Source organism: Vipera ursinii (genome assembly GCF_947247035.1).
Source record: "Vipera ursinii genome assembly, chromosome: 2".
NCBI lineage: Eukaryota > Metazoa > Chordata > Lepidosauria > Squamata > Viperidae > Vipera > Vipera ursinii.
In genome coordinates this window covers 191865970-191892398 of record NC_139513.1, presented here as the reverse complement: position 1 = coordinate 191892398, position 26429 = coordinate 191865970, and the positions used below count along the sequence as shown (strand labels likewise).

General features: G+C 43.7%; 1 protein-coding gene across 2 annotated transcripts; it reads left to right on the top strand.

The window, feature by feature from the left end:
• The first annotated feature begins 1029 nt into the window (after nucleotides 1-1029).
• Nucleotides 1030-12098, top strand: COPS7A (COP9 signalosome subunit 7A). 2 transcript variants are annotated; one of them, XM_083351922.1, is made up of 8 exons: nucleotides 1030-1090; nucleotides 1992-2198; nucleotides 4580-4655; nucleotides 5375-5463; nucleotides 5591-5793; nucleotides 7827-7932; nucleotides 11122-11273; nucleotides 11483-12098. In XM_083351922.1, the coding sequence occupies exons 2-8, from the start codon at nucleotides 2037-2039 to the stop codon at nucleotides 11520-11522; spliced, it is 828 nt and encodes a 275-aa protein (XP_083208048.1). In that variant the 5' UTR covers nucleotides 1030-1090; nucleotides 1992-2036; the 3' UTR covers nucleotides 11523-12098. The 2 variants fall into 2 exon arrangements, with proteins under 2 accessions (XP_083208048.1, XP_083208049.1); XM_083351923.1 differs by lacking the exon at nucleotides 1030-1090 and adding an exon at nucleotides 1133-1521.
• The last annotated feature ends 14331 nt before the right edge of the window (nucleotides 12099-26429 follow it).

Sequence of the window (26429 nt, the reverse complement as noted above, 5' to 3'; positions counted from 1 at the left end):
ATTCTTGCTCACGTTTCTCTGAGTTTATCATTTAAAAAAAGCTCTCTGGTGTAGAACCCTAAAACGATGATACAAATGCAACGAGTAACATAAAAAAACCCAGAAAAAACAAAAAACCCTCTTAATGTCAGGATCTCCTGACAAAATGCCACCCATCCACCCCTTTTGAGTTATCATATAGCTTTGTTTTTAAAATCCCTCTCCAGAGGTGGGAGGCAGGGATGGAGGGTACCAGCAGCAGAACCGTATGGCGTATCATTTCTAAGAGATTCTTCTGCCGAGCCTATCTTTTAAATGGAAGCCCGGGGGAAAACTTCTTATTTTTTTTAATTTTATTTTAATTCCATTTATATCCCGCCCTTCTCCGAAGACTCAGGGCGGCTTACAAGCTTAGCAGTAGCCTTCATTCTATGTATATGCCTGCTTATTAGGGCTTTTACACACACACCCAAGCGGCATTATTACAAAGTCAGCTTAATTGCCCCCAACAATCTGGGTCATGGGTTATTTATTTATTTATTTATTTTTATTACATTTATATCCTGCCCTTCTCCGAAGACTCAGGGCGGCTTACAAGCTTAGAGGCCATGGACCTGTGGGTTTTGTTCCAAAGCAAGCTCGCTTCTTTCTACAATCGCCCGCCCACCCCGGGGATAAGAGACTACGGTGTGATTTCGGAAAGAGCTTTGATTGTTGTAAGATGAATCAAGTCGACGTTGTATAAAGCGCAGATAAACAAGACTTCTGACTACCGTGCAGTTGTCAGAAAGGCGTTTCTGCTTCGAGCTTGGATCTCGGGGAAATCATGGGAGAGGGAAAAGAGGATAGCGGTCCGTGGCCGCGTACGGCTGGTAGCAGCAGCGCACCCGGCTCCTCGGCCAGATGAAAGGCGCCAAGACTGGCACCAAGAGCGCACCAGCTGCTTAGAAAGCTTTCAACACGAGGCCCGCCCTCTTAGGGGGAGCTGGCCAATGAGAGGTCAAAGGGGCGGGGTTTGAGGGGCAGCTGTGACGCCACCAACCCGGAAGTGGTCGAGCTCTTGGCTGGAGGTTTTCCCAGCAGCAGCTCCCAGCGGGAAGGGGACCCTCAGGTAGGCAGCGAGGAAGGCAGGCAGGGCTGCAGGCAGGTCTGCTTTGGGACAGTTATGGAGCCCGGTTCGATCTGATGGGCGTTCCTAGTGGGGAGACGCAGCAGCAGCAGCAGAGGCACTTGCGCTCTCTCTCTCTCTCTCTCTCTCTCTCTCTCTCTCTCTCTCTCTCTCTCTCTCTCCAACGCGATCTAAGATGGGTCCGCTTTCCTAAACTGGCTCTCGTGCGCTTCTTTCCTCTTCCCTTCTTTCCTCTTCTCCTTCTTTTTGTCTTCTGCCCATAAAACACTTCGTTGCTCTCCGTTATCTCCTCTTTTCTGGCCTGAATCCGGGCCCTGCTCACGCTGACAGCTTAGGCAGAATTACACTTTTCTACATTCGTGCACAGCCTTAAGTCAGTACACGTGTGCCCAAAGTAATTCGTCTTAACGAGGGTAAAACCTACATTCCTGTACAACAACTTTGATTTTTAGGAGAGAGTTACTTAAAAAACAGCGGGGAAGCGGGGGGGGGGAACTCATCTGCTGGCTTAAATTATTGACATTGTTGTGTCCTAGAACTGATACTGTGTTAGACACAGAGCAGCTATACCAGGAATTGGCTGCTCCAAAGTTATATTTCTGTCTGTGTGTTTTCATATTCTGAATATAATTCATATTTTAAATAGGTGTGAATGTGTATTCATATTCTGATACTTCACTGCATTTCATTGTGCTGCATTTTATTGCAGTTGGGGATTTTTGATCTTCTGAGTTGCTCAGCTCTTTTATTTACTTATTTAGTCCTACATGATGTCTAAATAATACAAATATCCCAGTGGTACAGTGACTACACTTTATTCTCCGTTGCTCCAGGATAATATGTGAAGAGAAGCTCCAGTTGTTATATTTGTTTATTCCTTTAGGTGGTAGGGGCTGCAAGTCCTGAACCATTCTGATTGCCTAGCCCAATGGCAGCCGAAGTGAAAGTGTCTGGGCAGAATCAGGAGCAGTTTCTGCTGCTGGCAAGATCTGCCCGCGGAGCTGCTCTGGCCAACCTCATTCATCAAGTGCTGGAAGCCCCCGGTATTTATGTTTTTGGAGAGCTACTTGACATGCCAAATGTTCAAGAGGTAAGCTCTGAGACTCACGGGGTGGAAGACCTCAGTTGTACGGTACAACCTTCCAAAGGCCTGATGGGAAATAGCAGGTCCTTATCCTCTCTAGGTTATATTTATTTATTTATTTTATTTATTTATTTAGTTATATTTATATACCGCCCTATTCCCTGAGGACTCAGGGCGGTTTACAGGGAATTAAAAAACCAAAATACAAAAATTAAGAACCAAATTAAAAAATATTAAATTGACCCTGTACTCAATTAAAAAGAACCCCAAATTAAAAATTTCTCCTCAGTCTGGGCCCGAGAGCTCGAAGAGCCAGGTCTTCAGGCCCCGGCGGAATGATCGGAGGTCGGGGGCAGTTCTCAGCTCCACCGGCAGCTGGTTCCAGAGGGCAGGCGCTCCCACCGAGAAGGCCCTATCCCTGGGTGTCACCCGCCGGCAATCTCTTACCGGCGGGACCCTGAGCAGACCCTCCCTGTGGGAGCGCACTGGGCGAAGGGCATTTGATGCCGGCAGCAGGTGTTCCCTCAAATATGACCTCTGGTGTCTCTGTTCTGCAAGGCAGCCTTTCTTAGCACTGCCTTGCTATTATAATTACTTTATAGTAATTTGAAGTTATAGATTATGCTTTAAAGTGGAACCATTGGTTCACATATCTTTTGAAACAAGTATTTCTGCTCTATAAATGAGCAGCTTCAGGTTTCTGTCTGATTTTCTTTAACAAATTCTTGTATAGCAGAAATGAATGGAGATTAGTCGTCTTTCTACTGAATCACTGAATAATATTGCTTTTAAGCTAATGTTTTTCATACTGAACTTGGTAATCCACGGGATTCCTAAAGTCATTTAGGATTTTTAATGGGATTGTAATTGCTCATGCTAAACAAAATTGCTTGATCTTTCATTATGCTGAATTTTAAAAGGCTAGTATTTATTCCAGGTAAATATATATTTTGTAATATATCTACCTAGTACCACCTTTATATGGTATGTATCTCTTTGCTTCCCAATCATCCGTAAAAGCATGAATCTCCCTAAAATTGTATATATTTAATTAAAAGATTTGGTGATTACATGGTGGAAAAAAGTGTAGAAAGAAAGCTAATGTCATAGGCTATTGCTCGAAGTTCCTCTAATTTTTTATTCAGAGGCCAATTTTTCTATAATTAAAGATTTAAAACAATAGTAGAAAAGGAAGTGGTTTGAGTTCCTCAACTTTATTAAAAATATGAAAAAACTTACCCCTTCCTTCCTTCATGAAATGTTATGGTTTGAAATCCATGGTTCCCAAACTATAGCAGGCCAGGTGGATTTATGGAGGAAAATAGCCCTGTATTTCTCTTAGGTGACTTGTTCCCTGGAACATGGGAGTTTATTTATTTTTTTACATGGCACACAATACTTGCTTTTGTGAGGTCTGCAAAACCTCTGAACGTCAATCACCTGAATAATAGACAGATTTTGCTGATGTTTATAAAATTCCTATCTTTTTTCTATAACACATCTTTGTGAGACTCAGGCTAGACGGAGGGGTATATATGTGGTGCAAAATTATCCAGTAATCTTCCTTTATGTCTGAGCAGAGACCTTTTTTCTTAGATATTTATGTTGGATTTTGAGCATTCCGACCACAAGAGTGCTGCACAGAAGGAAACAAACAGGCTGTTTTAAAGATTTTCCATCAAATGGTTTATACTAAAATTACACATGATTATACCATTAGGGATGACAGATGGAGGCTCATAACATTAAACAGTCCTAACAACAACATCAGCTCTCCATATATAAAACTAGTGCTGTATGGTCTAACAGCAAATAGGCTAGAACATTTCTCCCTATCCAATATTTTTATATATAAATGTCAGGGATTTTTAATCTTAGGCAGAATAAGGTAAAGGTAAAGGTTCCCCCGCACATGCGTGCTAGTCATTTCCAACTCTAGGGGCCGGTGCTCATCTCCGTTTCAAAGCCGAAGAGCCAGCACTTGTCCGAGGACGTCCGCACGGAACGCTGTTACCTTCCCACCGTAGTGGTCCCTATTTTTTTACTTGCATTTTTACGTGCTTTCGAACTGCTAGGTTAGCAGAAGCTGGGACGAGTAACAGGCGCTCACTCTGTTACGCGGCACTCAGGATTTGACCCACCAAACTGCCAACCTTCTGATCGACAAGCTCAGCGTCCTAACCCACTGAGCCACCGCATCCCTTTAGGCAGAATAGTACATTACAATCAATTCCTCCATAATTTTCTTGAGTGGTGCTATTGGTGAAAGTCTGTTGATTACCTGGGATGTTCTGGTGTGAACTGTGAAAGATTCCATGAGCAAAAAAAACACCCAATTTTTTTTTAATCATTTCTCAAATAACTAGTTATTTTCTCTCCCTCTATAGCTAGCCGAAAGTGAGTTCTCACCTGTTTTCCGCCTGCTTACAGTCTTTGCATATGGGACGTATTCAGATTACCTGGGTATGTCTTATCTTCTCCTTAAGAAACAGGAATGGTAGAGAAAATTGCCAATAGAGATGGAAGAGCCAAGAAAACAAAAACGAAGCAATGCTTCATAGCAGGTTGTGGATAATATGAAGTCATTCAGTACTGAAGCTCTCCTCAGGATCAGGAGTTACTGTACAGACTAAAAATTTCATGGAGTTGAGAAAGAAACTGTTGGACATTAAAAGGAGACTGAGGCTGGCCCATAACTTGTAATTACCTCGCTCCTTTGATCCTTCTCTCTGTCTTCTCTTTGTTGTCCACGGTCTTTAGATGATGTCCCAATGGATGGGGAATATTTGTGGTGCCTAATGAGATGAGATGCTATTGGCTTGGTCATTATACCAAATTTTTATTTTTAATAAGAGACTGTGGTCTCAGAATCAGAGTCTATCGTTTTGAAAATGTCTGGCTAATAAGTATGTTTAAACTCTAAGGGAGAATTTGGATAGGATTACTGGACATACATGTAAATGCTGTGCACATTGCCTTAAGTAAATTTTGACTGTTTGACTTAAAGTTTCTTCTTAAGGAGGAGGAAAAAAAATGGGGTTGGTTATAGGGTGTCAAAATCTGTCATGAGAAATAGAAAAAAAAAATTAGGCTTAACTATACAAGAAATGGATGGGATCTTATCCTGTGATGCTAGTGAGAATTTGAAGTTTGTTTTGTTTTGTTTTTTGGTCTGAGAGCAGCTGAAGCTGGGAATCTGCCTCCCTTGACAGAAGCTCAGAAGAACAAACTTCGCCACCTGTCTGTGGTCACCTTGGCTTCCAAGCTGAAGGTAGCCTACCTGTCCTTTCCTTGCCTGTTCTGCTCCTTGTTTTTAGAAGTCCTCTGGAATTGGGTGTCTAAGGAACGCAAAGAGACAAACGAATGTTGTACTTACACTGGCTTGTGTGTCTCTGCAGTGCATCCCCTATTCTGTACTGTTGGAGCAGCTCCAGCTGAAGAATGTGCGGCAACTGGAGGATTTGGTGATTGAGGCAGTGTATGCCGATGTACTCCGAGGGAGCCTGGACCAGCGCAACCAGCGGTTAGAGGTGGATTACAGCATTGGCCGGGACATCCGCAGGGAGGAGCTCAGTATCATTACCCGCACGCTTCAAGAATGGTAAGGAAGACTTTGATCTTGTGCAAACTGCAGAAGATACATCTTAACAAAGGCAAAGAAGCCCACCCGACCTTCTCGGACTCTGCTGCATATGTGGGAAGAAGTCAAGTGGGTGCTGATCATGGGGCCCTATTTGGGACTGAAGCCCCCTAATCAGCATCACGCCACTAGGCAAGAATGAACAAAGGGCTTTTTACCACTTATGCAAGAGAGTCCTCACTTAATAACCCTAATTGGGAGTGGTAACTTAGCAACGCAGTCGCTAAGCAAAACTTCAAGGTGCCCTCTCTGCTTATTGGCAGCAGTTCCACCACTCCCAGTTGTTGAGCAAATTGCACAGGGTCACTAGGCAAGGATCCACCAATTTTGGAAGAAGATAACTGGTGGCCGTCACCGGCCGCCTCCACTGCCCAACCCTGCTTGTCACTGTACACCCTGCACCACGTGCCACTGCCAGCCGGGTTCTCTTTTATGCACCAGCCAGGACATCCTTCTTTTGAGCTAGCCCCCTTCTGAGTGCTGGCCAAGTCTTTCTTCCTCAAAGGGAAGCTCTGGCCAGCTCCCAAAAGAAGGGCCCCGCTGGCAGTGGCATGAGGCATAGCACAGACCTGCCTGCCTGTAGCACTTGCCTGCCAGTCTGTCGGACACTTCCACAGCACGTCCCCTGTCGCTGCCAGCATGGTGAACTCAACGGAAGGGAGGCAGGCAAAGAGAATGATGAAGATGAGCTGGGTTGGTGGGGGAGCTGCTGGAAAGGAGGGTAGTTGTAAACTTAGGTGCGCCTAAATTTTGTTCACATGACCTTGGGGAGTACTGCAATGGCTAGAAATCTGTGAATCTGTTGTAGGTCCCTTCATTCAGCACTGTTGTAAGTTTGAATGATCGCTGAACAAAAGGTGGTTAAGTGAGGACTACTTGTGTGCAGGATTAATATCGGGGTCAGCAACCTGAAACAGTGAAAGAGCCACTCAGAACCGGTTCCCTGACAAAAGGAAAAACTGGGAGCCGCAAAAAAACGTGTGCGCATGCGCGTACATGTGTGCATGCGCAGAACAGGGTTTGACTGAAGAGTGGAGCCAAGGCGAGATATGCACCTACCCTGCATATTTTAATTGATTGGTTGAACTTTTTTAGTCCCACTTTTTTTTTTTTGGACTGCACATGGCAGAAGACTGGGAGCCGCAGGAGACGGCTGAAAGAGCTGCATGCGGCTCCGGAGCCGCGGGTTGCAGACCTGTGGGTTACACCAATTAACATAATTTATTCTGCTTTTATGGATCTTAAGAGAAGGATAAGAGGCAATTAGGGACATCAAAGAGGTATTCTCTGTTGAAAGAAATGTACGTCCCCGCACCTAATGTATGAATTTTACCAAATGTTGCAAAGCATTGTAAATAAATGTTTTTATAAACTAGAAATTTGCTCTTAGGTCCAACTGTTTTTTTTTCCTTTTAAAAGTGAAAGCCAAGACTCTTGGGAAACTAGATTTGGAGTTAAGATTTTATGTTTTTTCTGTACCTTGAAATTCTTGGTATACATGCAGCTTAATCCTACTCTTTGAAAAATACTTTTCATTGGTGGGAAGAGAGTTGTATGCCTGTGTGGTGACCTTGCCAAAGTACAGATGTCTGTGGAGACAGACTCATTTTGCCCAGGGCTATTTCTCCTACCCCTCTCGCTTCTTCCCTTGCTGTGAGAACATTTGCACACCCCTTTTCCACAGAAGTCTCTCCAGTGGGGTCTACAGCACAAAATACAATGGTGCTAAAATACACAGAGAGAGAATCAAGTGAATGCTGCCATTAAGTGCTTGGTTCTCAACATCTGATGCAAGCATATAAGTCATGAGATTTTCATGATGACATTATCGTGCACGTTTCCTTGTTTGTTCTCCTACCCTTGGATGCCCCTGAGCCCGTCTTTCTTTCCAGATCTCTCAATCCCAAGATTTATGAGCTTCTGCTAAATGCTGTTTGCTCTCTTAGTTGCTTTGTTGGTCTCCTGCTTGTTCAACTTTTACTGGTCCTTCCCAGGTGCCAGGGCTGCGAAGTTGTCCTTTCAAGCATTGAAGAACAAGTTAGCCGAGCCAATCAACACAAAGAGCAGCAGCTGGGCCTGAAGCAGCAGATTGAGAGTGAGGTGAGGGGCAGGGCTGCAATGCAGAGCTCCCCCCCCCCCAGCTTCAGACTGACTTCACCATTACGCCTGGCAACCTCTGATGGTCTTGTACATTTCTGGTCTATCTGGGGTAGGCAACTTGTGGCCACCTCTAACCCCCCCCAGAGTCCCACTAAGATTGTGCTCCTGAAATTCAGCAAGGCCATTTTCTCTCAAGGAGGGAAGCTGATGTGGGAGCATAAACCTACCAGCAGCTTGCCAAGTTCAATTCAGATGTTTTAGATTATTGCCTAAAGGTAAATGTAAAGGTTCCCCCGCACATGCGTGCTAGTCGTTTCCGACTCTAGGGGCCGGTGCTCATGTCCGTTTCAAAGCCGAAGAGCCAGCGCTTGTCTGAGGACGTCTCCGTGGTCATGTGGCCGGCATGACTAGACGCCAAAGGCGCACGGAACGCTCTTACCTTCCCACCGTAGTGGTCCCTATTTTCCTACTTGCATTTTTACATGCTTTCGAACTGCTAGGTGGGCAGAAGCTGGGACGAGTAACAGGTGCTCACTCTGCTACGCGGCACTCGGGATTTGATCCACCAAACTGCCGACCTTCTGATCGACAAGCTCAGTGTCCTAACCCACTGAGCCACCGCGTCCCCCTAGATTATTGCCTATTAGGCCCTAAATGGCCCTAGATATCCACCAGATAACTTCTGTCAGACATTCTCTGCTCCCAGGAGTCCAAATGGACAGTCACCTCCTTCTGGGAGGTAAGGAGGGAGCGCCCATCCCAAATATGGGTAACTCCTTTCCTCTGGAATAGCTTGCTCCTATTCCATCCTCTGGAATAGTTTGCCCCCCCCCCCAAGGAAGGATAGCTTCTGCCCCCTTTAACTTCCAGAAGGTTGTAAAAAAATGGCTGTTCTGGAAGGGCTTTGGATTTCGCTATTATATTTATTAAGGCCCAGAATGAATGTTACTATTGTTATTGCGATTGCCTTCTTTTTTTAAAAAAAAAGTTTTAATTTATTTTTTCAATTGTTGTATCATGTTGTTGCTGTTGCTCTTGTACATGGTTTACAGTCTTTGAAATTGAGGCACATGGAATTAATAAATATGCCTCCAGGTTTATCTTGCCTACTTTAGATGAGATAAATTCCTGGAACAATAGACTGAAAATGTCATTTCCACATTTTCTGTACCTGATGTTTCTTACTTGCTGCTTAATAGATAATACCAGTTCTGAGTCTATGTCAGGCATTTTCTTGTCTCTGTCATATCCCAAGATATAACATGATAAAAGTCACTTCTCACTAGCAGTAAAACTGGATCTAAAACTGAGCTGCTAGCATTGTCTTTAAAGAGACTATCCTAATACTTATTCTATGATCATCGTTCAAATATTTCCAGGAATATTTAATATAACATTTTTGGAAGTGAGATGCAGAAAGGCGCTCTTAAAATGTGGTCACAACTGCTCCATTCAAAACTATGTTTCATTAGCTGATCGTAGCAATTTTAAATTGGATGACGGACATGAGTAGATTAAATGTTTTAAAAACTTTGTCCACCTCTCCGTGGAGAAGATTCTTCCTTTCATTTTTACACGGTTAACTTGCCTTTTAACCATTTAATTGAACACTGAATGTGACAGAAGCTTTAATTATTGCCAAGCATTACCAAATTACCAACGGAACTCCGGACTGCCCCCGACCTTCGTTCATTTCGCCGGGACCTAAAAACCTGGCTCTTTGAGCTATCTGGTCTGGACTGAGGGGTTTAATGTTTTTAAATTGTGATTTAATTTTTGTGGCTAGACTTAATTTAATTTTATTTTAATTTTATATTGGATTGTTTTTAAATTTTGCCTTGTAAACCACCCTGAGTCCTTTGGGAATAGGGCGGTATATAAACCAAATAAATAAAATAAATAAATAAATAAATTACCCATTTTCCTATTAGTTGCATTTTGATGTGCATTGTTATTCCAGGCTCATGTCTCCTAATAGAAGACACTGAAAAGAAGGGCGGGGGGATGTGTTTTCAGAATTTGGGAGGTTTTAAGAGGGGAAAGTGTCTGTGTGGATCTTTCAAATACTTAAGGCATTTATTTTGCTTGCCCATTAAAGTACCTGAAGCCTCTGTCCTCTTTTGGAGTGTTAATGCTTGACAAGGCATACAAAACCCAGAGCTGGCCTTGAACCAATGGAAGTGGTCCTTGTCTGCTTTATGTGCTCTGATAAAATTTGTGTTATATGTAGGAAAAGAGAAAATGCTCCATTTTAATTGTTCACAAATATACCTTAATGATTATTTATTTATTTATTTTATTTATTCGGTTTATATACCGCCCTATTCCCAAAGGACTCAGGGCGGTTTACAAGGCAAAATTTAAAAACAATCCAATATAAAATTAAAATAAATTAAATTAAGTCTAGCCACAAAAATGAAATCACAATTTAAAAACATTAAAAACCCCTCAGTCCAGACCAGATAGCTCAAAGAGCCAGGTTTTTAGGTCCCGGCGAAATGAACGAAGGTCATTAGAGGTTTGGGAGCTGGTGGGATAAAGTTTGCAACTATTACTTGTTCAGAAAACTGAGCATAATACAACTCTCCCAATATTAAAAATAAAAAAATAAATACATTTCATCTGAGCAATATTTTATTCTTCAATCCATAGCACAGTCAGCAAATGCTTTTATGAATGTATTCTATAGTACAATCAAAGTGCGTATACTTATTTGGCTGAAGAAATTAATTGTTTTGACTAATGAGCAATGTAAGAAAAAGATGATTTTAGAGACCTGTAACTTCCTGGCTCGTACATTTTACTCATGTGTTGCTTATACTGCATATAGCTTATAATTTCTTCTTTGGTTCTGTGCTTTGTTGTTCACCACCCAGAATCTGTTAGCACTGGGGTGATCTACAAGTATTGTTAATAAACTGGATGAGTCAGCAGGAGGGGAGAGAAATCTCAAACAGTCATTTTCACACCCTAAAGCCCTCCAGCTGAATGCAGCACATTGGAAGGCATCCACTGAAACCTTGGCACAGCCCCTTCCCCCCAAAAATGGGGTTTTTAAATTAAGTTCTGGCTGGAGAATTCCTGGTGAGGTTTTTTCAGGATAATTATGTTAAGGCAGACTTCCTTGTCTTTGGCTCAGGAACCACGTCTCCCTTGTTTCTATTCCCTCATTTTCTTTTCACCCGATAGGTGGCAAATCTGAAGAAGACAATTAAGGTGACAACAGCAGCTGCAGCAGCGGCAACCTCTCAAGACCCCGAGCAGCATTTGTCAGAACTCCGGGAGCCCGCCCCGGGTACCAACCAGCGCCAGGCTAACAAGAAGGCCTCCAAGGGCAAAGGGTGAGATAGCATTCCAGGGAAGGCTGGCTATTGCTTCTCTGTAGATGAGACAGAAAAGCAGAGCGTTCCCTGAGGTGTTTCATCAATCCCTCACGTTGGGCCTCTAGCAATTTACCTGTAGAGTCTGTAAACCCCTCCTTGTCTTGAGCATTCCGGCTAAACTTCTGCTGGTCCTCATTCCAAAGCTTTTTTTTTTTTCTTCTCTGCAGGCTCCGAGGCAGTGCAAAGATCTGGTCTAAATCAAACTGACAGGACTGCTGGCTGGGGAGTTGAAGCAGGTGTCCCACGTCTGGTGCTTTCTTCTTCAATCCAGATGTATTTCTGTGCAACTTTGTCCCTGTGTAAATGCTTCTGCCTTCCCGTTATTTTATTCTTGTGTTTCTTACAGCTGCTTTCCCCTGTTCCTCTCTGGTAATCTTGTTTATACTTTCTGTATTTTGAATGCTACTTCCCCCCCCCACTTCTCTCTCTCTCTCTCTCTCTCTCTCTCTCTCTCTCTCTCTCTCTCTCTCTCTCTCTCTCTCTCCTGACTATTGTTTTCTTGAATGCATTTTTAAGGAGCCATAAAATGGCTCATGTTTAAATTACATTTGCACCAATAGAGGGTTGTGGCAACCTGTGTGGAAACAAATCTAGCATCAAATGGCCGCCTAAATTCTCTGAGCAGATCCTGGGACATTTGCTCCGGGCCACACAGTTTGACATCTCAGTTTCCTGCTTTACTGGGATCAGTGAAAGGGAGGAATGTTTGTGTGAGTGTTTGAGTGGATTGTTTTTTTAAAAAATAGCACAAATATATAAAGCAAATAAAAATGGACAGACCTATTCCCAGGAGTGTTTTCATTTTGGCACCATGCTGCTTTGTTCTGGATATTTTGGTAACTGAGTATATGAAAACTTGTTTTTAGGTCACAGTTTTCTTTTAGAGGGAAAATCAGAGGAAAAATAATATAAAATTATTAGCATGGGGATAAACCCATGCTAATCAGTACATGAACTGATATTTGGAGGAAGTTTAGACAAACCAAAGAAATGTTAGAACTTAACCAATCACTATATCTAGATGGCATCTATCCAAAAGCATTCTTGGTCTTTTGGCCAAGATCTAGCATAGTGTAATTTTGAAAGAACTCCAATGAGAAACTTGGTCAAATAAAGTATGTAATACATCCTTATAGCTGACTGCAAAACAGAAACATTTTTTTAAAAAAGGTTCATGAAAATTACAGGCCAGGTAGTTTAATAGACTCTGGAAAATTGGGATTTTCAAATCCATGCAGAGCTCCTGTGTATGCCAGACACTGATTCATGACGGGCTTATGAAGGCGATCTGGAGTTAGTCTGCTGATGGAACAGGACTGGACATCCTAAGCATACTTCTCTGGGACTGAGTCATTCAAATCAGAGGGACCCAGTAAGTAGGAAGTGTAGTTTTCTTCGGCTTGCACCCAGTGTAAAAGCTTCTATTAGCTCATTTTGTTTATTGGGTATAGAAGGTAGCAAAATGGCGATTTCTGAAGTGTTTGCAACTGTTAAAAATGCAGGGAGAAAAATCATTTTAGAGCCGTGGGCTTTCCTAATTCTCTTTGGAAGACAGTCTTGTACTAACTTAATTGCTGCCCAACTAATATGTGGATATATTCCCCCCCCCCCCGCCACTGCCGCCGCAAGTTAGAAGCTTTGGGAGGAGGCAGTATTGCAAAAACTAAAGAGGAATAGAGGTGGGCAGCAATGACAATGAGAAAAATACATGAAATTGTTTCAGCGGCAAACTTTGTTTTTAGAAAATTGCAAAGAAATATGAATAAGAGCACCAGTGAAGTGCACAGGAAGAAGATCAGAAAGATTTGGATATATCAAAGCTGAGCTAAGTCTACTTATCCACTGCTAAGGCAGTGCTTCAGAGTGTACAGAATATTCCCAAAGCAGGGTTAACTTCCTCAGATCAATGGTAATATGCATTCCTCCCTTCCTTGACTCAGGAGGAAAATACATTGTTATGAAAAACGCTGCTTCCAGAATCTGTCTTTACTACGCTTCAAAATCAGGACGTGGTCAGTGTTGCAGCCTGCATGCACTGGAACACGGGGAAGTTTTAGTATCCCTGAAGTCCTTGCCCCTCATATCAAGCCATCTACCAGCAGGAACTGCCTCTTATCCTTTCTGGATTTTTTTTTGGCTGGTGGTGGGGAATAGCTCAGAATCTGTCTTTTCTGGGCGGAGCGGTCACTTATTGACTTGGTTCAGGGCAAGTAGTGATAGAAAGATTAGCTAAAGAAGGCTAGGCAGCTGCTAAGAAGGTAAGGCATGGAGAAATTGACTGGCACACAGAAGGCATGCTAAATCTTTGCAGTCCTTTGGGAACGCTAGAACTATTGGGGGAAGATGGAGTGTCAATTGGTGGGTTAGTTAATTTATTCCAGGTTGTTCTGCAATACACTGGGACAGATTGAGTTTCAACCAACAGGAACTCTTGGCCAAATTGGCAGCTAAAGGTTCCTTCAAAATTTTGCAGAGCGGAGGCACAATGTCCCCACCAAAAACTGCACAGCCCAAGAGTCAACGTAGTTTAAATTCTTTCAAGCACTGGTAATTCTTCCTTGTTATTTACCACAAAAGGGTGACGCAGTACCCTTTTCCCCAAAATTAAAAACCAAGGAGCACCAGGCTTTCTTCATCAACAAGTTATGTAAAAAGATCAGAATCTTTTAAAGGAAAAGCACTACTCTAAGTAATCTTTAAGGGATGCGGTGGCTCATTGGGTTAGGACGCTGAGCTTGTCGATCAGAAGGTCAGCAGTTTGGCAGGTCAAATCCTGAGTGCCGCGTAACAGTGAGCGCCTGTTACTCGTCCCAGCTTCTGTCAACCTAGCAGTTCGAAAGCACGTAAAAATGCAAGTAAAAAAATAGGGACCACTCCAGTGGGAAGGTAACAGCGTTCCGTGCGCCTTTGGCGTCTAGTCATGCTGGCCACATGACCATGGAGACGTCCTCGGACAAGACGTCTTCGGCTTTGAAACGGAGATGAGCACTGGCCCCTAGAGTCGGAAACAATTAGCACAAATGTGCAGGGGAACCTTTACCTTTACCTTTAGGTAATCTTTTAACACCTTGCCGGGGGTGGGTGGGGGTGGGTGGGTGGGGGAGTACATGACTGAGGATGGGGATTGCCACAAAGGTCCTGAGAGGCTTCCCATCCTTCTCAGTCAGTATATTGATCTTATGAAGACTGTGAGTGTTCCATTAGATTGATTAGGTTGATATGATATCCCATAAATGAACTACCCTCATACAAGTTGCACTGGTGATGTGTCCAGTCCCACTGGCCATGGAGGAGGTTGTACCCAGCAGCCAGGTGGAAAGGGATGGTCCTGCAGCAGGATAGCTGGAGCCCAGCAAATTGCTAACCCAGGTTTCCTGCCAGCATAAAACAAAAATGCTTCTGCACAACGACTTGGGTTTGGCTAGTCTAAAGAAAAGAAATAGGGGAGGCATGATAGCAGTGTTCCAGTATTTGAGGGGCTGCCACAAGGAAGAGGGCATCAAACTATTCTCCAAAGCACCAGAGGGCAGGACAAGAAACAATGGACACTGATCAAAGAGAGAAGCAACCTGGAATTAAGGAGAAACTTCCTGACAGTGAGGACAATTAACCAGTGGAACAGCTTGCCTCCAGAAATCGGCGCTCCATCACTGGAGATTTTTAAGAAAAGGCTAGACAGTCACTTGCCTGAGATAGTATAGGTTCTCCTGCTTGAGCAGGGGGCTAGACTAAAAGACCTCCAAAGTCCCTTCCAGCTCTATCCTTATTGTGTCTCAGCTAGCAATGAGATGGCTAATCTGTTGGGAGGATGTGTCTTTGGCAAATAGATGTCGTCATGCTACAGCAACCATAATGTGGGCTATACTTGTGATACATTTGTTAAAAATAGAACTTTAATCTTATATCAAGCTTTTGGTCACTGGAATCAGAACTCTTATGAAATGTGCCAGGCAAAACCAGTCTTATTTCTGAAAACAAGATGTAGGCTTTTTTTCCCCTGGTAGGCAACTTATAGCACAAAAGGAAGCAGTGCGTTAAAAGAGAAATAAGTTTAAATTCCTACTCACTCTGAGGGACTAGATGACCTTGGGCTATTCAATAACTCTCTTAGCCTAATGTTTTCAAAGGATTGGTGTAAGGGCAAAACAAAATAATGATTCTGTGTCTTGCTGGTTTTATTTATTCATTAGTGTATTTATTTTTTCTTACAAGCTTTTCTCTCTGCTTTATCATCCGTAGCCCAAAGGCAGCTTACAGTAGAGAGACAAAAGTTCTAACAGTACTAGAGAATATGCAGGGAAAAAAGGAGGGAACAACTATTAAAGCAATTAAAAATAATGGGAGAGCAGAGTGGACCTTTCCTTCAGATCTAATGCAGGTGGCTGATGCATGTGAGGAAAGGAAGGGAAAGGAAGGGAATTCTACTTGTGGGCCAGTAGTCTAAATTATAGGAAAGAGAAGATACAGTAGTCCTTTAGATGCATTCGGATTCCCAAGTCAAACTGGCTTTAAAAAATACCTTTCTTTTATTTAAACCTGGGGATGGACTAGAAACCTTCTAACATGATATACCTTGTGTAAGACAAATGGCTGTCCAGGTCAACAGAGTAGAGAGAGAATGACCTGCCCCAGGCTTTGGTCTAAGGGCCTTTCACATCAATTACTCACTAACTGGGAAGACAATGCTTCAACAATCACACTGAGATGACTTGAACAGAGAACATCCCCCTTTATTTGTCCGTATCCTGGCACTGAATGAGATTGCAGTTGTCTTCTTTGCCGACTTCAAATAGGGCTTTTTCCAAGGTGTGCCAGCACAAGCCTGACTGTGCAGTTTCTCTGGCAGGCTTTCATTTCATTCTAGACAATCTCTGTGCCCCAACTGATCACTCTGTGGATCTGCCAGTGTGGCTCCTTTCCTGGTACTCATTTTCACTATGGGGAGAGGATTATGCCTGTGTAAAGCCTGCATCCCACAATGCTTTGCAAAAGAGGTCTCGAGGTTTATCTGGGTGAGTTCCTTCTCCATCTCTGACAGATCCTTCTCCAAAGTATTGGCTCACCAGTTTCTATCTGCACCAATGAAACAGTGGAACTTCCTTTTTATTCCCTCCCCCTCCCTCAGCTTTGTTTAAAACCTGAAATTGATGAGAGTTCTGCCAGTTTCATCTTTCAGGTTCAGTGATGAGAAGAAAAGTAAAAGCTGGGGAGAATCTATCATTGGAAGCCCATAATCACTTTGGATAGTGAGATGGGTAACATATAAATTTAATAAATAAAATAAATGTTGAACTAGGGGACAAGTGAATACACTGGATGGGAAGGTACAAATGGCATGGGGGATTATACAAAGGATCAATCAATGGAAATCACATGTCGTGAAAGAACTGCTCAGAGCAGTGTTTCTCAGCCATATAAACTTTAAGATTTGTGGACTTCAGTTCCCAGAATTCCTCATCCAGCATTGGTGGCTAGGTTTATTCTGGGAGTAGAATTCCATGTATTTTAAAGTTTCCAAGATTTGTGTCAACGCTGCTAACATTGAATGTTATTGCTTGACAAGAGATGAAGAAGTAGCTATTTCATATTTTAAACTTGTGTATTGCTTTAAGACTTGTGTATTGCTTTAGTTTAAGGTTAGGAGGGCGGATGAGTAGGATTGCACCTTTCAAGGCCATCTCTAACTGAGAAGATAAGGCCTTGGTGGATTTTCTAACAGAAGGAAAACTAATTCTTTAAATTAATTGGAGAATATGATTAATGACAAAATTAGAAAGGTGGAGAATAGTGTTTTAATATATTGTGCAAGGGGCGGAGATTTCAGATTCCAGCTTCCTTCGAGCAAGCATTTGCCGGTGTATTAGGCTAATAAAGGACTTTTAAGGTAAACAATGCCTCAGAGTCACTTGAAAAGCCCATACGTCGGAAACTTGACATCAAGCTGGAATCCACACTACTTTTTAAACTAATTAGGGAGTCCCAACCTCCTGTCGCTGTCTCCAGGTTTGGGAGGCAGTCTGGCAAAGAGTTGGGGCAAATCCCATAATGGAGGGAGTAAAATTGCCTGAAGCCAGCTCCCCGGCACCAGCAGCCACCCCAGTGGGAGAAGGGCCAGTAAAGAAGCCAGCAGGGAAAGAGTTTCAGCAATCCTCCCAGCTGGGAGCTAGACCCAAACAACCAGGAGAATTGGTCTGGTCGTCAGAGTGGATTAAGCCCAGCAGACACTCCAGAAGCCTTGGAGCAGCCAAGCCAGCTGAGATTGAATACTCAGGTGAGTGGAAAATCCTGTCTGCAGATCAGACTGCTTGCCAGACCCAGGATTCCCCTGCCAAGCCCTCCAGACCCATAGAGACAGAGGAGCCCAGCCTGGGGCCTCTGCAGCAATGGGAGTTTGGGGAGCCCCCACAAGTGAAAGGCGAACAACCTCTGAGCTTGCCCCAGCTAATAGAAGCCTTACAACAGCTGGGGGTAGTGCAGAAGCCTGGAGTTCAGGAGCTGGTGGGCGGACAACAGCAAGGGTGGCAGCAGCAGGACCCAAATGTGCAACCCCTGAACGTACAGCAGGGCCAGAGGGGCCAGCAGCAGTGGGGGCCCTGGCAGCCATTAAATCAGCATCCAGAGTGGGGCCAGCAGCAACTGGAGATACAACAACAGCAGTGGGGCCCCTAGCAGCTGGTGAATCAACAACCAGGAGGGGGCCAGCAGCAGTGGGGACCCCAGCAACCATTGAACCAACAACTAGGGTGGGGCCAGCAGCAATGGGGCCCCCAGCAAGCAATGATGAGCCCATCCTTCAGAGCAACCTTTGATGGGGACCCAGAGAAACTGATTTTTTTTCCTCAACCAAGTACGCTCTCACTTGAATCGCTGGGGTCACACTTACTGGACCCGGGTGCGATGGTCGATGTGATTGCATCCAACCTAGAGGGGGAAGCATCTGAATGATTGAACTATTTATATAATGAGCAGGCCCCTGAATTGGAGGACCCATACCTTTTCCTCCTGGGGCTGAGGGAAAGATTTGAGGATCCATCTATTACCCTCAAAGCGGAAGAACAAATCCATAAGATAAAGCAAGCTGGCCAGCCTGCCCTAGAGTACATGTGGGAGTTTGGAAAGATGGCAGGTTGGATAGAGAGATGGCCTGAGCAATCAATAATTCATCTTTTTAGAGAAGGGTTAGACGACCACCTTTCTCAGGCATGTATCTATTGAGCTGTACCCAACCAGCTGCATGAACGTGATACCTCTGGAACCAGCTGCCAGTGGAGCTGAGGACTGCCCCCGACCTCCGGTCATTCCGCCGGGGCCTGAAGACCTGGCTCTTCGAGCTCTCGGGCCCAGGCTGAGGAGTAATTTATTTTAATCGGGGTTTTAATTGCACAGGGTTAGTTTAATCTTTTTTAAATTGGTTTTAACTTTTGTATTGCTGGTTTTTTAATTCCCTGTAAACCGCCCTGAGTCCTCAGGGAAAGGGCGGTATATAAATGTAATAATAAATAATAAACGGTACCAGGCAGTGGTGAAATTAGATGTCCAGCTCACCCGCTATAAAAAGCCTCCCCCACCTGAAGCTGTGCCAAAACCAGGATCCAGATGGCTACCACCACCCCCAAAACCCCCAATGACTGTTATGCCTGAAAGACCTAGACCACCTACAGGTCCACCAATCAAGAGCTTTCGATGTGGACAGCAGGGGCATCAAGCAGCGAACTGCCCAGTTCCTTACCTGCAACAGCAGAGTAGACCAGATCCAACAACAAGGAAGAAACCCACACAGCAGCCATCGAGAGAAAAGTCCAACTGGGCCACCCAGGAGCCCTTTACACAGGTTATGTCCCTCACCCAGGAGGACGCTGGCCCACTGACCAGACCCACGCCCACTTTACCCGGTTTTGACAGCGATGATGAAGGGGAGAATGACCCGATGGTGAGTCGATGCATCCTACCTTTTTTATTGCCTGCTAAACTCATAATCGCTAAGTCAGGGGCACAAGTAGACCTGAAAGTGCTACTCGATACCAGCTGCTCCCTATGCATCATTAGCCTGTCATGTGCCTTGAGACTGGGCATACGGGCCAAGCTGCTCTCCAAACCTGTGAGGTTCGAGCAAGCCGATGGCTCCCTAATGGGAGGGACTTTAGTCACAGAGTTAACGGAGCCCTTATGCCTGGAAATAGGTGAGCACTGGGAGTTTATTCGCTTCCTGGTAGCTCCAAAGATGTCTGAGACTGTGATCCTAGGACTAGCCTGGCTAGACAAATGGGAAAAAGAAATGAGAACTGTGAGATTACCCATAGGGCCCGATCCCCCCATTGATTCAACAGATGTTACAGGGGATTTTAGCCCACCCAATGAGCAAGCGCACATGGCTGCCTTACGGCCAGCTGGCGAGCTGCTCACCCCCAGCAAATACCAGGACCTAGTGGAGGCGTTTAGTGAGAAAGAATGCGATACCTTGCCTCCTCACCGTCCTAATGATTGTTCCATTGAACTGTTACCAGGGGCCAAACTCCCCCAACAAGAATGTATGATATGTCCCCCCTTGAAATGGAGGAGATGCAGCGATATGTGGATACAAACCTAGTGAGGGGATTCATCGAACGGTCCAAGTCTACTGTGGGAGCCCCTGTGTTGTTCAAGGAGAAAAAAGATGGGTCTCTACAACTCTGTGTGGACTATAAAGGCTTAAACGCTGTGAGTGTGGAAAATAAATACCCTCTCCCCCTCCTGAAAGACTTGCTAACCCACCTGGCAAAGGGGAGCGTCTTCACCAAGTTAGACCTGAGAGAAGCATATTACCGGGTAAGAATAAAAGAGGGGGATGAGTGGAAGACAGCCTTCAACTGCCCCTTGGGGAGCTACCAATTCAAAGTCATGCCATTTGGACTGCAGGGGGCCCCAGCCATATTTATGCAGTTGATTAATGAGGTCCTACATGAACACCTATACAAAGGAGTCCTAGTATACCTTGATGACATCCTGATATACAGCACGAATATGACTGACCATATAAAACTGGTCAGAGAAGTGTTAAAGAAACTATCAAATGCCAAACTTTATGTCAAATTGTCGAAATGTGAATTTCACCAAACTCAATTAGATTATCTTGGCTATAGAATCTCCAATGAAGGTATCGAAATGGACCCAGCCAAAGTAAAAACCATAACTGAATGGCAGCCCCCCAAAACCTGCAAACAGCTCCAGAGGTTCCTAGGGTTTGCCAATTTCTACCGTCAATTTATTCCCTCTTTTGCCGAGATTGCTCTACCTCTTACAGAACTACTCAAAGCAGGCAAGAGAGGGGAAAACCGCGACCTGGCCAACCGCTAGCATGGACTATGAGTTGTCAGAAAGCTTTCTAGAATTTAAAAAGACTATTTGCGGCTGAACCAGTCCTAAAGCACCCCTGCCCAGGGGAGCCCTTCGTAATTCAGGCAGGCATCAGCGACGTGGCAGTCGGAGCGGTGTTATTGCAAAAGAATAAAAGTGGGGTCCTGCAACCTTGTGCGTATACCTCTAAGAAATTTACTGAAAGTGAGAGGAAATGGACAGTCTGGGAGAAGGAGACCTTCGCTATTAGGTGGGGGCTATTAAACTGGCGGCACTACTTAGAAGGGAGCAAGGTGCCTTTTGAAGTATGGACAGAACACAAAAATTTAGAGGAACTAAAAACTCCCCGCATATTGTCCCCAAAACAAGTACGATGGGTACAATACTTCAACCGTTTTAACTTTACTCTAAAGTACATACCAGGAAGAAAAAACTTCCTAGCTGATGCGCTCTCCCGATTGCCACAGTACAAAAGCGAACGTGAAGAAGTTCACGAGGCAATTATCCCTGGTCCACAAACTGTGGCAGAACTCACACATTGCAGGACCCCTAATCCTGATGACCCCGGGGTAAAGAAAATAAAGCAAGAACTCCGCACTGATCAATGGTTTAAAGACAATCAGACATCCCTAACATGCAGGGATGGTCTGGCTTACAAGGGGGAAAAATTGTACTTGCCTGAAGCTCTTCGTCTTAATGCCCTCAAACACAGCCATGATGTCAAACAGGCTGGACATTTCAGATATCTAAAAACTCTACATCTCACTTGCCGGCAATTTTGGTGGCTGGGACTAAAATGAGACGTAGAAAACTATGTCAAGAGCTGTACTGTATATGCCACCATGAAAAGAATCCCAGGAAAGACCCCTGGGTTACTGCAACCGGTGGCTGAACCTTCTCAACCATGGGAAGAAATAGCTATGGACTTTATAGTAGACCTACCCAACAGTAGTAGGACTGTGATAGACCTATTTTCAAAACAGGCTCACTTTATCACCTGCAAAGGACTTCCATCGGCTCAACGCTTGACTAGGTTTTTCCTAACACTTATCTATCTAAACTTATCTAATTTTGAACAGAGGGCTGCAGTTCTCAGTGAAATTTTGGAGAAACTTTCTTAAATTAATTGGATCATCTCAAGGCCTATCAACTGCTTTTCATCCGGCTACTAACAGAGCCACAGAATCCACCAACAAAATAGTGGAACAATACCTTAGATGCTACGTCTCTTACCAACAAACAAACTGGACTGACCTCCTCCCTTTTGCAGAGGTGGCTTACAATAATTCAGTACATAGCAGCACCGGCTACACTCCTTTCCATGTAGCCACAGGGAAAGAATTCAACCCCATACCGGAATACCCTCAGTTACCCTCCACTTCCCAGACTCTTGATCATTGGGTGAGGAGTTGGGAAGAAGTTTGGAAAAATACAAAGGTGGCCTTAAAAAAGACTTTTGAGACCTACAAAAAGCAAGCTGACAAAAAGAGAGCTCTCCAAAGAACATTCCAAGTTGGGGAAAAGGTCTATTTGTCAACCAAATACTTACGCCTTAAACTACCCAATAAGAAATTGGGACCAAAATTCTTGGGGCCTTTCCCCATTGTGAAAATCATCAACCCAGTCACAGTAAAATTGAAACTACCCAGACTTTTGGGGAAAATTCACCCGGTGTTCCATTGTAGCTTGCTGAAAACTTTTCGAACCTCCACTTTAAGACCCCCCCTAAGAAAGCACCTGGACCCCTTGTGATAGCAGGTCAGATCCATTCTTGACTCTAGAATCTTTAAGGGAAAATTTGCAATACCTAGTACAATGGAAGGGATACCCATTGTCTGAAGCCATTTGGGTGAAATCTACTGATGTGAAAGCTGACAGACTTATCAAAAGGTTTTATGAGAAACACCCCAACAAACCAAAAGCCAGTTCCTAACTTGTGTTTTGTTTACATTACAGGATCTGTCCTTTTTCCAAGGGGGGCCGGATGTCAAATCTGCTAACATCGAATGTTATTGCTTGACAACAGATAAAGAACAAGCTATTTCATATGTTAAACTTGTGTATTGCTTTAAGACTTGTGTATTGCTTTAGTTTAAGGTTAGGAGGGGGAATGAGTAGGATTGCACCTTTCAAGGCCATCTCTAACTAAGAAGATAAGGCCTTGGCGAGTTTTCTAATAGAAGGAAAACTGATTCTTTAAATTAATTGGAGAATATGATTAATGACAAAATTAGAAAGGTGGAGAATTGTGGAGATTTCAGATTCCAGCTTCCTTCGAGCAAGCATTTGCCGGTGTATTAGGCTAATAAAGGACTTTTAAGGTAAACAATGCCTCAGAGTCACTTGAAAAGCCCATACATCGGAAACCTGACAATTTGAAAGAAAAAAACTAGAGAAAGTACTGTTTTCCCAGCATGAGTGGAAGGATAAGAGATAAGATAGGATAACCTTTATTGTCATTTTTTTTACTGTGGACACAACGGCACACATCAAAAATGAAATTTAGTTGCCCGCTCTCAAAGTGGAACACATACATGACACACACCTAAACATACTATATACACATGTGTTTAGACCCACACCCCTACATATACATAACAAATAAATATTAAATACTGTCCATCTTGAATATATAAAGGAAGGAGGAAGCTTGAGTGTTGACAAGGTTAATGCTGTATGGAATAAAACTATGGCTGAATCTGGATGTTCTGCTACGGATACCATGAAGCCTCCTCCCAGAAGGTAACAAGGAAAACAGGTCATAGAGAGGATATGTAGTGTCCCAGATAATCTTACGGACCCTGCTCAAGCAACGCTTCTGTGCTATGTCCTGGATGGAAGGGGTGGAACTGCCAATGATCTTTTCAGCCATCCTCATCACTCTCTGCACCGCCTTCCTGTCTGAAGCAGTGATGCTTCCAAACCAGACTGTGATGCTATATGACAGGATGCTCTGGATTGTCCCCCTGTAGAAAGTGGTCAGGACAGGGGAAGGAAGATGTGCTTTTCTCATGTGATGCAGAAAATGCAGGCGCTGCTGTGTCAGCTTCACCAGTTTCTCACTGTTGAGTGACCAAGCCAGTCTACTCATTAGCTGCACACCCAGAAATTTGATGCTGGTAACCATCTCCACAGGTGAATCATTTATGCACAGAGAAGTGTGGCTGTGTCTGCCTTTTCTGAAATCAACAATGAAACATAGAAGTAGAGGGATTCACTGATTAGAGGCTTTGATACTCAGGACAGAACACCTGGCCAGTATCATTCCTAAGGCATAGAGTGAAATCCAGCAGCCATTTTTTAAACCAGCTTCATATCCAACCAGTTTTAGCATAGGAGACAAGCAGTTTAATTATATCCACAGAATTGAGAGTCTTCAGGAGATACAATTTTCTCCAGAAGCAAAGGAGATCCTTGTACCTGATTGGAGAGCATTCACAAAACATATTATTATTCAACTGGGATTCTGCTGTAAAAGATTTAAAGCAATGTGTTCTAGTGACAGTCTTATCTTTTGGAACAACTTTTCCTAAAAACATCCTTTATTAACAGCTACTTTGAATTCCAGGCAGTATGCAAGTCTCTATGGCATTAGCAAGACAGAAAGATGCCTGGCCTATTTATTTAATAAAGTAAGTGAGAAGGCATACCAAGAAAATCTGGCAAATCTCCTAATCCATTACTTTAAAAATACATATTAATTTTTCAAACAATGTTTCATGCACAGTCCAATTAGACAACAGAAGACTACAAAGCTAGATGGGTAGAATAAGAGGGGGGGAAATATGAGTTCAGCAAGCAGAATTCTTGAAAACAAAGGACACACGTTCTTATTCAAAAGAATTCTTTGTCTAGTAGTTAATATAATTCGGAATCATCTTTCTGGCATTATTCCCGCAGGTGCAGGGTCCACTTTTCGGATCGACGAACGCAGTTTTGCACAATCTAACACAGCATCCAGGTCATTTTGATGGGTATCGCTGTAAAAGCTTTGGTTGCAACAACAACCAAAAAACCCCCCCCAGAAACCTGGACCTAATGTTAGTTTGGTCTGTGTTCAGCTCAGCACTGCCCTGGCGGGTGGGCAGTATCCAGCAGCACCACTAGGAGGAGCAGACCTCCCTGCTATGTCAGAATGCCCTGGGAATTTAGAAAAGAGAGAGTAGATCAACTTCATCGCCTAATGGACATCTAGATTTTCACAGTCCAGGTGTGAGATGCCTAATTTTTATGCCATTGGTTAGACTGAAACAGGAGGCATCCCAACTATGCACTTCTCTGGTATAATGTTCAGTATGTATGTAGGACTTGTTCTGAGGAAATCCTTGCCTGCTGGTAAATGCACTTGTGGATGACTAAGATTTTAGTTCAGTCTAGTTACTTTATAAGGGACGCGGTGGCTCAGTGGGTTAGGACGCTGAGCTTGTCAATCAGAAGGTCGGCAGTTTGGCGGGTCGAATCCCGAGTGCCGCGTAACGGAGTGAGTGCCTGTTACTCGTCCCAGCTTCTGCCAACCTAGCAGTTCGAAAGCACATAAAAATGCAAGTAGAAAAATAGGAACCACTACGGTGGGAAGGTAAGAGCGTTCCATGCGCCTTTGGCGTCTAGTCATGCCGGCCACATGACCACGGAGACGTCCTCGGACAAGCGCTGGCTCTTTGGCTCTGAAATGGAGATGAGCACCGGCCCCTAGGGTCGGAAACGACTAGCACGCATGTGCGGGGGAACCTTTATCTTTACCTTAGTTACTTTATTATAGGTTACAGACCCAACATAATGGATGAATGAACATGAATGAACATGAATGCAAAATATCCATCGTTCCCTCCTCTTGCCTGAGGTTCAGGCTATTAATCTTAGTTGTTTTAAATCATTTTTTTTTTGAAAGACTATGGCATTATCACTGGTTCTGAGCAAGCTCTGCTGTCGTTTCACTTGCTTCCTTTGAAATTTCGAAGAATCAAAGAACAATATGTGGCTGTGTTCGCTTCTGTCTTTATCAGTAATACTCCTGGTACATTAGAGAAAGCTGCTTTTTGATGTTCCCAATTCACATGGTTAACTTTCATGACAATAGAGATGCTGCAGCAAAATTTCCCACATCTTAACTGTGCCCCCTCTCTCATTTTCTCTTTGTTAAGTTCCCATCCTTGCATTTGTATCCTTCAGGACATAAATGCTCTGCATCAGTACTGTTTCCCGTTCTTCCATTGCACACCAGACCAGTCAAAGGGCCATCTGGAGATTTAGGAAATGACACAGAGCTAGAAGACAGGTCTCTGTGCTGCTTAGCATATTGTATATCTGAGCTTAGGGTGGCTGTTGTATTTCAAGGGATTTGGGGTTTAACTTAATCTAATTCTATTAGGAGTTGACTCGGTAATCTGTTCATATCCCAGCTTGATCACAAGCTGCACTGTCCTCTTAAGAAAAGTGTGCTTTTCTATACACAAGATATTTATGTTTCTGTTACATGGCCCAGATAATGCTTTTCAAATACTATAATCACGGGGCAACCTTGAATATATCCATGTAGTTTTCTTGGCAACAAAATGGAAGTGGCTTACTACTGCTAAACAAATTCAATGGGTCTCATGTAAAAAAATCAGGTTGTTTTGCACTGATAACTAGCCAATACGAAGCATGAAAATCAACTATATCATATCTTCCTTTAAAACGTGGCTTCTCCAAATTTTCACTGCCCTATTTTGAAATAGTACCTCAACTGGACTTCTGGTGAAGATTCATGGCGAACTAAATGTCTCCAAAGGAGCAGAGGCA